This window comes from Malus domestica, chromosome 02 (genome assembly GCF_042453785.1).
Source record: "Malus domestica chromosome 02, GDT2T_hap1".
Lineage (NCBI taxonomy): Eukaryota > Viridiplantae > Streptophyta > Magnoliopsida > Rosales > Rosaceae > Malus > Malus domestica.
The window spans coordinates 29,668,746-29,683,755 of NC_091662.1; the positions used below are offsets into that span (position 1 = coordinate 29,668,746).

General features: G+C 37.0%; 2 protein-coding genes across 2 annotated transcripts; one reads left to right on the plus strand and one right to left on the minus strand.

The window, feature by feature from the left end:
- The first annotated feature begins 1,582 nt into the window (after positions 1-1,582).
- Positions 1,583-6,159, plus strand: LOC103426905 (glucomannan 4-beta-mannosyltransferase 9-like). The gene is made up of 9 exons (XM_029094098.2): positions 1,583-2,276; positions 2,492-2,590; positions 3,256-3,508; positions 4,037-4,147; positions 4,239-4,375; positions 4,704-4,817; positions 4,971-5,170; positions 5,293-5,487; positions 5,649-6,159. The coding sequence occupies exons 1-9, from the start codon at positions 1,995-1,997 to the stop codon at positions 5,809-5,811; spliced, it is 1,554 nt and encodes a 517-aa protein (XP_028949931.1). The 5' UTR covers positions 1,583-1,994; the 3' UTR covers positions 5,812-6,159.
- A 2,028-nt stretch (positions 6,160-8,187) lies between these two features.
- Positions 8,188-11,052, minus strand: LOC103408366 (uncharacterized). The gene is made up of 5 exons (XM_008347221.4): positions 10,233-11,052; positions 9,692-9,813; positions 9,563-9,603; positions 9,339-9,437; positions 8,188-8,751 (listed from the first exon to the last, which is right to left on the minus strand). The coding sequence occupies exons 1-5, from the start codon at positions 10,759-10,761 to the stop codon at positions 8,571-8,573; spliced, it is 972 nt and encodes a 323-aa protein (XP_008345443.2). The 5' UTR covers positions 10,762-11,052; the 3' UTR covers positions 8,188-8,570.
- Between the last annotated feature and the right edge of the window lie 3,958 nt (positions 11,053-15,010).

The window sequence follows — 15,010 nt, forward strand, 5'->3', positions numbered from 1 at the left end:
TCCTTCCAGGCCTTAAACTTTCACCTGTAATCTAGATACAGCCAAAGAGATCTGAATGCATGCGGGCTTAATTAGAGCATATTGACGGATCCTTTAGCTTACAATGTGTACACGTACTCCCCTGCACATATGGATTATGTATGCACACAAAAGAATGGTCTGATTACTTGCAGTCATGTAAATCTAAATAAAAAGGAAATATCTTCGCTCACCACTTCTGGATGGCGGTGATGATTAACACTTTATTGACGTGTAGTAAATAAATTAAATCATACTCATCTAGTAACAATTAATATGTTGATAATGTTTGTCTCTACCACTTAAGAATAGTGAGCAAAAATACATCCAAATAAAAATTGCACAATATGCTACTTCAAGGTGCACTTTCTTGTCCACATAGCACAAATATCATAATCGAAATCCATCATTTTATAAGCCATCGTTTGTAAACCATCTATGCAAGGAATCAATCGATCTAATAGAGATCAATCATCTAGTTGTCCATTTGCATCAAATAACTATAAGCTTCATTATGAGGTTTAACTAAAAATTCGTTAATGACTGTTAAATTCACAGGCATCAAATAGCAGGTTTTTACCCACTTAGTACTACAATCCAGTAGCATTCTTCTTCATATGTAGATGAGAAGTCTTATGATCGAATCTCATAGATGACAAGTTCATAGCCAATTTATTTTCCATCCCCTTAGTATTAATATATCGTTGTTCAAAAAAATATCAGATTTTTAATTCAAGAACTCATTGTAAACTAAAATAAAAGTTTAACTAATTCTAAATTTTATTCTCAAATCATTTGGAATACCATTAAGCATAATGGTACTATAAACACAAAGATAGAACCCACCGAGGTATATTGTATGCTTTAGTTAAATTTAGTAATTGGGGAAGTTCACTTTAAAAGGATGTAAACATGTATGAGAAGTTAATGTCATGACTTCACATGGTTTCAAAGTTCAACAAAAAAGGGTTTCAAATATTTTACAGAGAATTGATACTCTAAAAAAGTCATCATGAACGGTTAAAGGTACAATTTCTCGTTTATATTTCGATAATGACGAGTGTATATTAACATTTTTAGAGTGCAAATAACATCTCTCTTGTAACTATATGTTAGTCAAATTATCAATTTGAACGCAATCATATTGGTGTAGAGTTTTGTTTGAACAAATGATTCAATTTAATTTAAACTTTTGAAGAAATAATTTAGCTGGTCCGGACGAGTCCATCCCAATGATTCATGAATTTAGAACCCGATTAATTGAGGCTTAGTTCAAGTACAGAACGTTTCACCTTCCAAGAAAATGATATCTAAACTAGCAAATTACAGTTAATGAAAATTTAAAGCTATGAAGAAAATATAGTAGAGCCAAAAGGAATTTTATAGAGACTGCAGTGACAAATTTATGTTAATAACAACTCTATTTTTCTTCTAACAAATTGTAAATTGTACTATAAACGCTGCCGCAGTATAACATGCACATTGTTTCCGGTCCACTGCCCTCATCATTTTGACCTGTCTCCTATTTTTATCTATATATACATACACTTCATCAGGCTCAGAAGCTAACCCTTCTCTGGATTCAACCACTGGTGAAGAGAAAGAGTGGCCTTAAAATTACAATTTTAAGAGTCTCTCTTTCTCTCTCGTCAGAAGCAAGAAAATCCAGATCTCTCTGCGTTGCTTTTGTAACTTATTTGTTTTTTTTTGTGGTGATTTTTGAGTTAAGTCTCCAATTTTTCCTTTGTGATCATAAAACCCAACCCCCTGAAAATTCCATCCAGCTCTCGAGCATTTGGTTGAAGTAACTCACAAGAAAAAATCAGTACCCACCAATACAACCAAAAGCTAGACCAAAACAAGACACTTGTTCTTTTCGCAAAGCCAGCAGGGATCTTATAAGCACTTCTAGTCCCAAACCCAAAATAAACACATATTGTCCCAGCCAACTCAGTTTTCATTGCTTTCTCTTGACAATGGAGGCATTGCAAGGAGGGCAAATGGGGTTGGTTTTGCAGCAAGCAAAGGCGCCGCTATTTGTGCCGTTGCTAAAGCTGTTGGTGGTTTTGTGCTTGGGGATGTCTGTGATGCTTTTTGTGGAGAAGGTATACATGGGCATTGTCATAACATTGATTAAGCTGTTTAGGAGAAAGCCTGAGAAGAAGTGGAAATGGGAAGCTGTTAAGGATGATGTTGAGCTTGGCAACTCGGCTTATCCTATGGTTCTATTGCAAATTCCTATGTACAATGAAAAAGAGGTACTCTTTTATTTATTTGTTTGTTTTTTTTTTATCTGTAGCTTAGATTTGGTTTTGGAGTTATTGTCCAGTGGTATTTTTCTTTATTTGTAAGTGAAAGCTTTTAGGTTCGAATCTTGTGGATAGTGAGTTTGATACCAATTTATTTCCCAATGAAGAAAGTTCGTCAGCTATCAATCGGAATTTTGAGTGTAACATTGTGGTGCTTGATGCAGGTTTATCAGCTATCAATTGGAGCTGCATGTGGGCTTTCCTGGCCATCGGATAGGGTCATCATCCAAGTTCTTGATGATTCAACAGATCCAGCCATCAAGGTTCTTTCTTTTTACTGATTTATTAAAATTGATGTTGAGCTTTTCTTTACATTTTCAAAGTTGATAGACTGATATATTGTGGTTGGTAGAGTGTAAATATAGATTGGCATCAAGACGAAAGTTCATTTAATCAATATCTAAGATTGATAGTATGATAACATAATATATAATATATAAGGTTGTTTAAGAGAATTTTTATATTTAAACTCGATAGCTAATACAGACATCACAAAGAAAAATCACCCTTATCTACTTACAATGTGATATCTCATCCATACTTTATAAGAAAAAGACGAAATAATTTTTTTAAAGTGCCAATGTCACAGATACCTTAACTTGTGCACATTATATAAGTTTTTATGTGCATTTTGCTCAAGGTGTTTTACTCTTTTGATTAATTTAAATATAAAAATTTCTTCAATCAACTTTCCCCCAGAAAATTAATAATTTGGATGTTGACTAAAAATAAAAAATCATCTGGGTCAAAACATGAGAGAGAAACTCAGCCATGCCACTAATTAATACCTCCTTCTGCAAGTATTTCCCTTCTGGGAAAGTCCAATGCAGCAATTTCCCCATCAAAACCTAAAACAAAAAACCAAAACTTGCCCAATTAAAGCGACGAACATTTCAATGTGTGATGGGTTTTGACCTAAAAACAACAGGATTTGGTGGAACTAGAAGTGAAAAGATGGGCAGGTAAAGGAATAAACATAAAGTACGAGATCAGGGACAACAGAAATGGTTACAAAGCAGGGGCTCTGAAAGAAGGAATGAAGCACAGTTATGTCAAACAGTGTGACTTTGTCGCCATCTTTGATGCTGACTTCCAACCTGACCCTGATTTTCTCTGGCGCACCATTCCATTTCTTATCCACAACTCTGATGTTGCTCTTGTCCAAACCCGTTGGAAATTCGGTAATTATCATTATTTCTTTATTATTATTATTGTTATTATTCCTATTCTACTTACTTAAACTTGTTTAATTAGTGCGAGCCATACTTTATGTAGAATGTGAGTTGATTGCTTCTTAAACGTATTAATTACTTTGGGTTCCTTAAATATATAAACCTAGATAGAGCTTAAAAATATGATAAGACCGTGGCGTAACCAAGTTGACTATAATAGTGTGCTACACTCTCTGGATCCATGTTCGAATAAGAAGAGAAGTATTAGTACAAATATGTTAGCATAACATCATAAAGGTTTTTCTACTTTGAAGCATACGAAACTCAATCCACGATTAGTTGAGCACTTCAGAATTTCAGGGATTTTAAAAAATTCTGTGGATGTGTGATTGAGTTTGTTTAGATTCTGTCATAAAATATCTATTTACCTTTTGACGAAGAGGATAGCTCTTTACTATCTAATATAATGGAGGAAAATAGAATTGTAAGAACACACAAGGGTAAAGGTGTGATGATGATTTCTTGGTGGTGTTGCAGTAAATTCTGATGAGTGCTTGATGACAAGAATGCAAGAGATGTCATTAGATTACCATTTCACGGTGGAGCAAGAAGTGGGGTCTGCAACTCATGCCTTCTTTGGTTTCAATGGTAAAGCACTTCTTAAAAATTGCCAACGGAAATATAAAAAGGTATTCAGTTTCCCCAATTGACGACATGACACTGAGAATGTGTGATGCAGGCACGGCTGGTGTGTGGAGAATTGCAGCGCTCAATGAGGCCGGAGGATGGAAGGACCGCACAACTGTGGAGGATATGGATTTAGCTGTCCGAGCTAGTCTAAGAGGGTGGAAATTCATATATCTTTCTGACCTTAAGGTAATCAAATTTGCCAAACGATAACAGTCTTGTCAAAATTAATATCGAGAAATCTTACGTTTACAAGACGTTGGATTTAATTATGCCTTAAGAAAGACAATTTCCATGATAATCATCTCCTGCTATTGAGGTTTCGAAAATTACCTTGCAAATGAAAAACTGTACCGTTTTAGTAGAAATCCGGTCACAGAAAATCCTTAATTATGATCCTTTCTTTACTTACTAACCTTCTGAGTAGAGACTAACTTGCAGACAATTTTCCGTTGGTCTTTTCCTGTTCAGTGATATTTCACTTTTGATCCAATATTAATAATTGTGTACATTTCAGGTGAAAAATGAATTGCCAAGTACTTTCAAAGCCTACCGTTATCAACAGCACCGATGGTCTTGTGGCCCTGCTAATCTCTTCCGAAAGATGGCGATGGAGATTGTAAGAAACAAGGTAAATTAAACAGCACCGCCCCCCACCCCCCCGGGGCTCGCGGAAACACATTTCTGTTTTGTTTCTGCCTAAATTTAAAACCAAGTCACAAAGGCAGAAGTACTATATCTTTTTATTTATCCGTACTCACAGCTACTTTATAATATTTTGCAGAAGGTGTCCCCAATGAAGAAGTTTCATGTCATCTACAGCTTTTTCTTTGTGCGCAAAATTGTAGCACATGTTGTCACCTTTGTCTTCTACTGTATCATTTTACCTGCAACGGTTTTTGTTCCTGAAATTCAAGTTCCCATTTGGGGTGCTGTTTACATTCCGTCCACCATTACTCTCCTCAATGCCGTTGGAACTCCAAGGTCTTTGTTGTGTCAAACTATGACAAACTAAAACCTATCTCTTCATTAACAGATAATGCAATAGATGTTTTCGTTCAAAGTTAACTATTGATTACTAATACTTTCAAAGGTCATATTTACAGATCACTCCACCTATTAATTTTCTGGATCCTCTTCGAGAATGTCATGTCTCTGCACCGGACCAAGGCAACACTTATAGGTCTGTTTGAAGCAGGGAGAGTAAACGAATGGGTCGTCACTGAGAAACTTGGGGATGCTCTCAAAACAAAATCAGGTGCAAAAGCTTCGAGGAAACCTCGAATAAGGATTGGAGAAAGGTATATGATTCTTTGCCTTTCGTTTCACTTGTTAATCCATATGTCCATCATTCCTTTCATAGAAGACATCATCGGGTAATTCCTTACGTAAAATGCTACATCTGTTTTGAAAGCGAGGATATGAAGTTTACGTTTTCTGTTCTTATGGTTACCAATAACAGACTGCATATGCTTGAGCTCATTGTTGGATTCTACCTCTTCTTCTGCGGGTGCTACGATCTTTCATTTGGAAAGAACGGCTACTTCATCTACCTGTTCATCCAGTCCATAGCATTTTTCATTGCGGGGGTTGGTTACGTTGGCACCTTTGTCCCCAACCCATAGCCGTACGCATTGCCCGAATTGTTTCAAGACTTCGTTAATCAACGTCCCTTCTGGCATTGTCGTCGGAGAGATCAAAGATACACGGTGGTTTGATGCTGTTTATAGGCGGGTCATTCTTTTATTAAGTTATTTCTTTGTGGACAGTGTAGGAAGATAAGGATGAGAGCGCAAGGAGAGTACCTTATGAGTGTATTGGAAGAGCATTACATATTGTAAACATGCAGCAGCAATAACATATGGATTTTGTCACAAGAATTATGTACTTGGAAGGGCTACTGATTTGTAATAACAAATTATATGGGATTTTGCTTGGGAATAATGAAGGCAGTATCATTTATCAAAATTAAATTCCCATCTTTATACAGCAGCTAGTACTACAATCTAATTGTATTTTTCTTCACCATAAGTAAGAGGTCCTAAGTTTTGGTAAATTGGTAAGAATACAGTGCAGCTGATTAGTAAGAGTATATGCTATTTGATATATGTAATATTTATTCCAAATAAATACATAATTTTCTTCAATATAGAATATTTTTGCTCACCACCCTTAACCTCAAATGATGGTGATGGTCACTACCCTATTTATCACCATTGTATGAGTTTAAGTTTCGAGATTTGTGTAGTGAATAGACACAAGTCTCAAAATTTTAACCCGTCCAATAATAATTAGGGTAGTGAGTATTATCACCACTTAATGATGGTAAGCAAAAATATAGCTTTATTAATTGTAGAGAAAATAGTAAAAATGGTCCATCAACTAAAAATTCATAATCATTGGTCTCTTAACTCTTCAAAACATGCAATTATGGTTTTTTTCATTAAATCAGTCAAAACTTCCGTCAAAATGAGTCTCATGTCACACACATGAGGCTGAATCAAGAGGCAAATATGGGAAACTAAATAAATAATTAAAATTGTAGAAATAGTCCCTCAACTTTAAACCAATTGTAGAAATGATTCTTCAAATATGACTCATTTTGATATAAGTCCTGATACAGTTGACGAAAAAGATCATAATTGCACATTTTGAGGAGTTAAGGGGCCAATAGTCATGAATTTTTGTTGAGGAACCATTGCTCTAATTGAGTTAAAGTTGAGGGACTATTATTACAATTTTCTCTTAATTGTCCAGTCTTGAACGGAACACAACGGAACAATACATGGATGATGGATGAGAATATGAAACCTAACATTCCGGCTCTCAAGTCACATCAGCTTGGTCCCCAATTGCATGTTACAGACTTATTTTCCAAACAACTTAAGCATACCAAACTGATTGAAAATGTGAGGCAAGAATAAAATGTTGAACATGGTTCGCATGAAGAAGAAAATGTTAAACATGGTTCACACGAAGACTTACTCTGTTAATAACTACGTCTCGAATTTAAACTCTCAACATTTCCTTTAATCTAACTTAGAGTAATATAACTTGTAATAAAAAACATCTTGACTTGAAATAGATTAATGTATCTGTTTTAATATTAGTGGGGATTTATAGATCAATACTGTAAAATAAATTAAATAAAGATGACTGAAGCTAATGTATATTGAAAGTGATTCACAAATAAGATAAAAACATGAAGCAGACAAAGAAATACAGTAAAATCTCTATGAATGAATACTGTGGGGACTAAAAAAAATTATTATTAATTTATCAAACATTCATTATTAATTTAACGAACATTCATTTACCAAGGTATTACTGTAGAATCCACAAAGTGAGGGAAAAGATGAGTGAACTTTCGGTGCATCTTTAAATCTGCTTATATACAACTCCATATTTTTTTGGTCAAAAAATTATACATTTCCAGTTGGTTACAATCAGAACAGCAATTTCTCACCCTGCAATATTTGTACTAGGGAACACATCTCAGACCCATTTCCGTCTGCCTAGACTTCTACCTTTCCCCATAACCGAAAAGAAAATACTTCTACTTTTCCTCCTACAAGATGTAACAAATTAGAAATCTAAAACAACCAGGAGAAAATGTTTCACTGGCGATGGACGATGATCATGTTCAACAACTCCTGTATAAATCTAAAGTTTTGTAGCCCGGTTAATCGCCTATGAAACTCCAAAATTAAAAGAAATTTAGGAATTCAGCATATGCTACAATGAAGTTGGAAGTATATGAAGTGAAATAGGAACCCAGCACAAGTACAGCATGAAGCGCCATCATATAAAAACACCGAGGACAGCTCCAGAAAACCGTTGCACTTAAAGAAGTATCTCCAGCTGGCCATGCAATTCGACTACAAACTCAAAGATCCTGTGATGTTAAATTGAAAAAAAAAATTCCATATCCTGAACAGTCTGAACGAAAGAACATTGTTCCGACTTGTAGAATGTGTGAACCAACCAGAACATCAGGAAACTAAAGTATAAAGTCAATGTGTATATGAATTTAAAACAGAAATCATAAACCTACAAAACTGAACCAGCCAGATTAGTAAATGCAGAGGAATTCCAATAGCTGGCCTGGAAGAAACATTTATTCAAATCATTATCCCTAAGAAGCTGGCATTGCTAGTTGACTCCTCGTCATCAGCCAGCAGTTGCCGGACTAGCCTACCTTTTTCCTTCAGCCTAGCTCTAAACCTATTATTACTTGAATCAAGGTCATTGTAGCACTACCAAACTTGAGACATGTTCGTCATCAGTGAGACTCTTCCCTCACTCCCAATGCAAGCTTTTCTACGACAATGTGATTTATTTAATCTAAAAGGAAATTGTGTTTTATATAAACCATATCCAACTTCTACATGCTTAGTTTCTGCAAACTCTGTTCTGAGAAAGACTCCAAGATGTCATAGTGACCATATCCGTGAAAGAGCACATTGATTGGTTTCTCCTCTTCTTTCTGATACTCTTCACCATATTTTGCTATGTTAACCAAACCAGAAGAGCTTCTATCTACCATGAAGACTGATATCGGTGTCCTGAGCAATAAAAGTTGTGTCAGATATGAATATTAGGCAGGAAGCTATATCCAAGAGTACCTGATAGTTAGTTTCCGCCTTAGAAATGAATCAAGAAAGAAAAAAGGGATTGACACCACATAGTATGCAACCAGACCAACCAAACTTAAACTCTAAACCAAGAAAAGAAAATGCATGTTGCAGCCCATGTGCAAGAAATACACCAATGTAGAATCTGGGAAAAGAAGACGGATAAAGACTGACTAAAGAATATGAAAACACCATTTTCTCTTTGGGGCCGTTTGATAATAGTTTTGTTTCTAACTTAACATTTTTTCATCTTTTTACTGAAAAAGTTTCCAAACTAAAATTTCCATAATGGTAAAGCTTGTCCAGCACTATTTATTGAGACCATGCATATCCATATAAGGAGATCCAAACAAAAACCCAAAACATACCAATGATATAAATTAAAGAAAGTCAACCATATACAAATTAAAAACTAAACCAATCGCCAGAGAAGCGCAACACAATCACCAACAATGTAGCCATACTTTTGTAAGAATATCATGGTTAAAAGGTGAAATAAAACACAGTACAAAACTCACTTTAACACATGAGAAGCCATTAGCAACTCAGGTTCACCACCCCAAACATAAGGTTGTTGAAGTCTCTTCACATACGCATCAAAATCACCTTCAATGAACCTAAACATACATAACATAGAATACAACATACTCCGATTATTTCTCTAACACAAAAACAAAATGAATCAGTGCAAGCTAAAAAAGATTGGCAAAATCCACAATAAAAAAAATTTAGAAAAGCTTACCACTCTGTTTCCTTCCGCCTCTTTAAAAGCTCATCGACAACCTACACCAATCATAATCACTTCTAATAAGACCATGAGACATAAACAATTTGGCAAAAGATTCAATGCCTAAAAAATGAATGCAGTTACCTGAGATCTTAATTCATCAGCGAGATCTCTCTGACGATTCTCATCAGGAGCTTCCTCCCCATTTCTCAAGCAAGCCACGTGGGCTATGGCCCTGAATAGGCATCGGCCATCAGCTAGAACCCCTGTTATTTTCTCAAACAGTATCAATTTAAAGGTTCCAAGTATTGTGAGGAAAAATAGAACAAGTTTCCGTCACACAAACAAATGCAGAAAAAGTAGAAACTTGTGTATGTACCCACAAAGATACACAAAATTTCACTAAACAACGCATCAGCAAAAGCACCCAAAAGCTACCAAAAGGAAAAGTTAAGAAATTAGGGCATTCAGTGAACCAATTAAACAATTCACAACCAAAAAGTTCACCACATAATATTTCTCAATACACTAATCTTGGTGGACATCCAAATACCCAAAAAACCTTTTTTTTCAGTTATTTCAAAAACAAAAATTAATACTTGATACAGAAAACTTAAAACTAACTGAAATCATGACAATAATTTGATCAAACCCATCTTAGTTAAGATTAAATACAAAATATGACCTGTGACTCTGTAATCAGCGGCGGAGCTATCAATAATGTTCTCAGGAGAAGACGAGCTTTTCGAATCACAGTCCGTCTTCGAATTGTAAACGTCATTGGTTTCACCGGGAGCCGAGTCCACAGCCCAATTGGTCGGGGCGAGGCAACTGCGGACGCCAAAAAGTAGCCAAGCGGAATCGGGGCGGTGAAGCCAACGAGCGGGACGTGCATCCCACGCGGCATTCCATGAACCCTCTCGCTCGTAGTGGATGGCCGGCCTGCAGAGATTTCGAGATCTGCTATTGCCGGCAGAGGGAAGCAAGCCGTGCCATATAGATGCCGCACCGGCGCCGCAATCCGAGCCGAGCGGGCTCGAATGGTATCGTCGGTTCTCAAACCCGCAAGAGAAGTTAGCGATTTGTTGATGAATCGGGCGACTGTGGGTTTGGAGGAGGAGTCGGGTTTTGTGAGCTGCCGCCGAGCCGTGAGTGAAGGCTGAGAGGGAAGTGACGATCCAAGTCTTGCGGCGCGCGCAGAGAAATCCGAGCATCACCGGAGACTTGTGAAGAACAGGAGAAGGGGTGTTGATATTGGATAAGCCGCCAAGGTGATGGAGCTTAAGCTATACACCCATTCAAGCTGGAAATTTGGAGAAGTAGCGTATACCTGTCAGAAGAAATGATTTTGGTTGGTGGCTGCCGCCATGGCTAAAGGTGATGACGACGAGATTGTCTCCTGAGGTTTTTGCGAGTGTGAATGCGAAGCATTTTAGGGAAGGGAGGCCGCTGGGCTTTTCACGAGGAAAATGTGATTTTTTTAATATTTATTTTATTATTTTATTTATTTTTGGTTTTTGTTTCTGAAGTTTGTGATAATTATTTTTGTACGTAAATATGGCATATGCCTTTGAGAGATTCCAGAATTTTCTTTTTTATGGTTTGTTCTTCATTTTTCTTGATTGTTTATAAGATATGACGTGTGTGAGCAAATATTACATAAAGAAAATAGCACTTTGATTTTTGATGGTAAATTCTAATAGAATTAAATCTTTTAAATTTCAATATCGAAAAAACTTGACTTTATCGAAGGCGGCTTCTAGTACTTGGAAAGGCTACATAGATAGTGGTCAGTTGTTGAGAAGGGGTATAGTTTGATGGACAAGGACTGTCTGCCCTTCACTTCCGGTGCCCTCTTCGTGCTCTGCTGTTTTGTATGGTCACGGTTAAACCACGTCAACATTTTATATTATTTTTTTTATAGATATAATAAGATAAAAATAAATAGTAATATAAAATATTGACGTGGCTTAATCGTGATCACACAAACAGGAGAGCACGAGAAGGGCATCGAAAGTGGAGGGCAGACAATCCTTGTCCTAGTTTGATGTATCAGATCCAGTGAGAACATTAAATCTTGGACCAATTATTTGTCAAATTGTGAGCCTCTTCTAAAAACTTTTCTTCAACAACTTTCATTAACTACGCTTGCATCGTCCGTTGTTGATTTTTGCTACAGTGGGAATTGGAATATAGAACATTTGGTCCATTTCCTTTCTAAAGTAACTGTGGATAAAATTGTCAATATTCTTGTGAATAATATTGGTGGCTTGTCTATCAAGTGTATGTAGGGACCAACTAGTGATGGTAACTTTACTAAGAAGTCTGCCTATGTGTTGGATTTAGGTACTAATATAAACACTAAGTGGCAATGGAGTTTTATCCAGGAGTTGCATCTTCCTCCTAAAGTGCTCTCTTTTATTTGACTTTTATTGCTAGACAAATTATTGACCAATGAACAACGAGTTAGAAGGGGGTTGGCTACGAATCCTTCGAGCGACAGATGTGATGGTGCATTTGAATCACTTAGTCATGTCTAGAGAAGTTTACAAATTAGAGAACGAATTACTAAAATGGGAAGAAGAAGCATAGAGGGAAGAGAAAATAAAAGATAGGAGAAACTGAAGTAGCAGTGAAAAGAATGAGAAAGTAAAGACTTGTCTCATGGAAAAAAAAAAAGAGAAAACTCTCAACAAGAATAAATAGAGTTTCCTTAAGATAGTGAACTATGCAGAGTGAACTATGCATGGGAAACTAGGAGAGGCATCATCACATTGTCCTTAGTTAGCAGGCGGGAAGGGAAAAGTCTCATCAAGCAGACGTGTTTTGGGTTGTCCGTCAGAGATTGATTTTTTGGCCCAATTCGATTGTCTCGCAATTCAAAAAATAAAAGGGCTAATGTGAGGGCCATTAAAATTCACTTATAAGCCTCATAATACCTCGAAGCCCTAGCTGTCCTTTTCCTTTGTAAACCAAATAGGACACTTAAGAAACAACCAAAACCTAAAGCTAGGCTGATCAAATCCAAAATGAGATCACGTTTTAACTAGAGCAGCGCACCTAATTATTAGATAAAGAACATTTCCCTTCCAAGCTCATACAGGAAAACGAGAGAGAAACAAGGAAGAGCTTTGCTAACGATGGAGTCGTTTGTGGAACTTGGTGTAGGAAGAAGAAACTTTGTGCAATTTGCTCAACCTAGGCTTCCCGAGGCTACTTGACACACCCCGACCTAAATCAGGGCATACTGGCCGTCACATGAACGTGACGTAACCATGTGCACAGTGCGGAAGCAATAAGAATATAAAGAAATACGAGTGAATAAAAACCAAATTACTAGCAGTACAGACTAAGATAAGGTGCTAGTGCGAGATTAAGTGTGAAATACACAACCATAGCATAAATAGTCTAAGTGCAGTCAAGCAGGACAAGCACTAATTAAACGACACCCAAAGGTGATCCTACATTTATAATGTTCTGTTAGAACCACCGTCGAAATCCCTGAGAGCCACCCAAGCCTGCTACCTAAAACCTAGAGGGGCGCAAAACAGAAAGTGTGAGTGGGCAAAAACAAAGCTTTTCAAAATCATTTCATTTCTAAAAAAAGTTCTAACTCTTCGCCGTATAATTTCCCAGAAAGTATAATATATGCTATTTCAAAAATCATGCTCAAGATGAAAATCCATAGAAATATACCATGTCAAAGTATCACAATAAAATGCTATAAGTAATCCAATTCACATATATCAATGCTAGATATCATATCAATTGAAATCCGCCTAACGTGCCCTGCACGACTGAGTCTATAACTCATAATCAATCTCAATCATATTAAATTCTGCACACGAGTCAGAACCACCTAAAGTGGTCTGTATGACAAGACTAGGTGTAAAATAAATATGCTCTAGTGCTACGATCATGTGAAGGCTATGCGAACGATCGTGGGTCATCTACTAGTCGGAACCACCTATAATGGTCTGTACGACAAGCCTGTGTACCTAATTTGGATCTAAGGTGAGCATATGGTACGGGAGGTGAACATCACATGAAGAACTGTGCCCTAACTCTGGGCGGGAGCACTAACACTGGGGTACAGGTTTATGAGCTCTCAATACATCTCACATAACTAAGGCAATCTTATACCTTTAATTTATGAACTTACCTGGCACTTACCAGTGTGTTCGCAACACTAATCATAATATGCAACTACTAATGCATAAATAAAATAGGCAGATACTTTGAATGGCATTTTAAAATGCATAATCATTCAAATTCATTTTTTGGGAAAATCTCAAGTATATAGGTATATACGGAAAACCAAAAGTCCACTCACTAGTATGTTGAAGGGTCGTAGCCCCCGAGCCTCGATTGATGGCGCTCGTCCTCAGGATAGGTCTCACCTATATGCAAAATAACTAAATAAATGTTATTTAAAGCACATACAGAAAACTAGGAAATAACTTCTCATACAATGCTCAAATGGGGTATTTGAATATACCACCATGACCTACTCAACCTCAGAAACATCCCCATATTTTTAGAAAAATTTTTCGAGCACCTACGCGCCGACCAAGGCATGGCCAGACGCGCGGTCCACGTGTAGGCACGTGCCTTGCACACCAAACGGATTCCCTAACGGCGTTAGGGAATAATCCGTTAAATATAAGTATATACCGTTAATTATACCCAACGCCGTTAATCGCTGTTAGGAATATTTCATCACAGTTGACGAAATATTCATCTTCTTCTCCGACGAGTCACCGGATTCCGTTGCCGTTGCCAGAAACTGGGAAAAGTTTCTAAACTTCATATCTTCTTCATTTCTTGACCAAAATTCACGAAATTTGTACCAAATTGAAGCTTACAATGAGAAGAACAAAACCTTACCAAATTTAAGCCCTAAAATCCACGGGATCTTGCTGGAAAAAGGCACGATAATCCGGCCACCTCTGCAACTTGTTGAATCCGAGCCTCCCGACGTCTAAATCACTCCAAAGTTACTCCCCGAGCCTTGTGAAGATGTTTTAAAGCTTCTTATGACTTTAAAACTGACTGAAAGGTCCACATTTACGACTGCATGAACAATACTCCAAATCGGGGTTCTTGAGTTCTCGGGTTTTCGAGGGTTTCACGTCCAACCAAGGGTATAGATGAGCTCCTAAGCTCACAAGGAACACAAAGATCACATCCTCGATCCGTGCCTGCAAAGGTGGGTTTGAAGTTTGTCCGTACAATTGTACGGAAATGGGAAGAAGTCCGAGAGAATGAGGAGAGAGAGAGAGAGTCAACGTGAGTGTGTGGGTGTATGTGTGGTCCGAATTGGTGCCCAACCAAAAACAAGAAAATAACTTAAGTTCCAAACACTTAGGAATAAAAGAAATGGGTCCAAATCCTAAGCTTAGACCCCATAACCCCACAAAACGTTCAAGGGTATTTTAGTCATTTCATGCCATAAAGAAAATT

Bases quoted from the DNA above. Each gene is read 5' to 3' on its own strand.
- LOC103408366 (XM_008347221.4), bottom strand. From the start codon at position 10,761: ATGCTCGGATTTCTCTGCGCGCGCCGCAAGACTTGGATCGTCACTTCC. The intron at 9,814-10,232 runs GTCATATTTTGT...AGAAAATAACAG, and splicing joins CGCTGATTACAGAGTCACAG to GGGTTCTAGCTGATGGCCGA. The intron at 9,604-9,691 runs GTAACTGCATTC...TGATTGGTGTAG, and splicing joins CTGATGAATTAAGATCTCAG to GTTGTCGATGAGCTTTTAAA.
- LOC103426905 (XM_029094098.2), top strand. From the start codon at position 1,995: ATGGAGGCATTGCAAGGAGGGCAAATGGGGTTGGTTTTGCAGCAAGCA. The intron at 3,509-4,036 runs GTAATTATCATT...GTGGTGTTGCAG, and splicing joins CCAAACCCGTTGGAAATTCG to TAAATTCTGATGAGTGCTTG. The intron at 5,171-5,292 runs GTCTTTGTTGTG...TCATATTTACAG, and splicing joins AATGCCGTTGGAACTCCAAG to ATCACTCCACCTATTAATTT.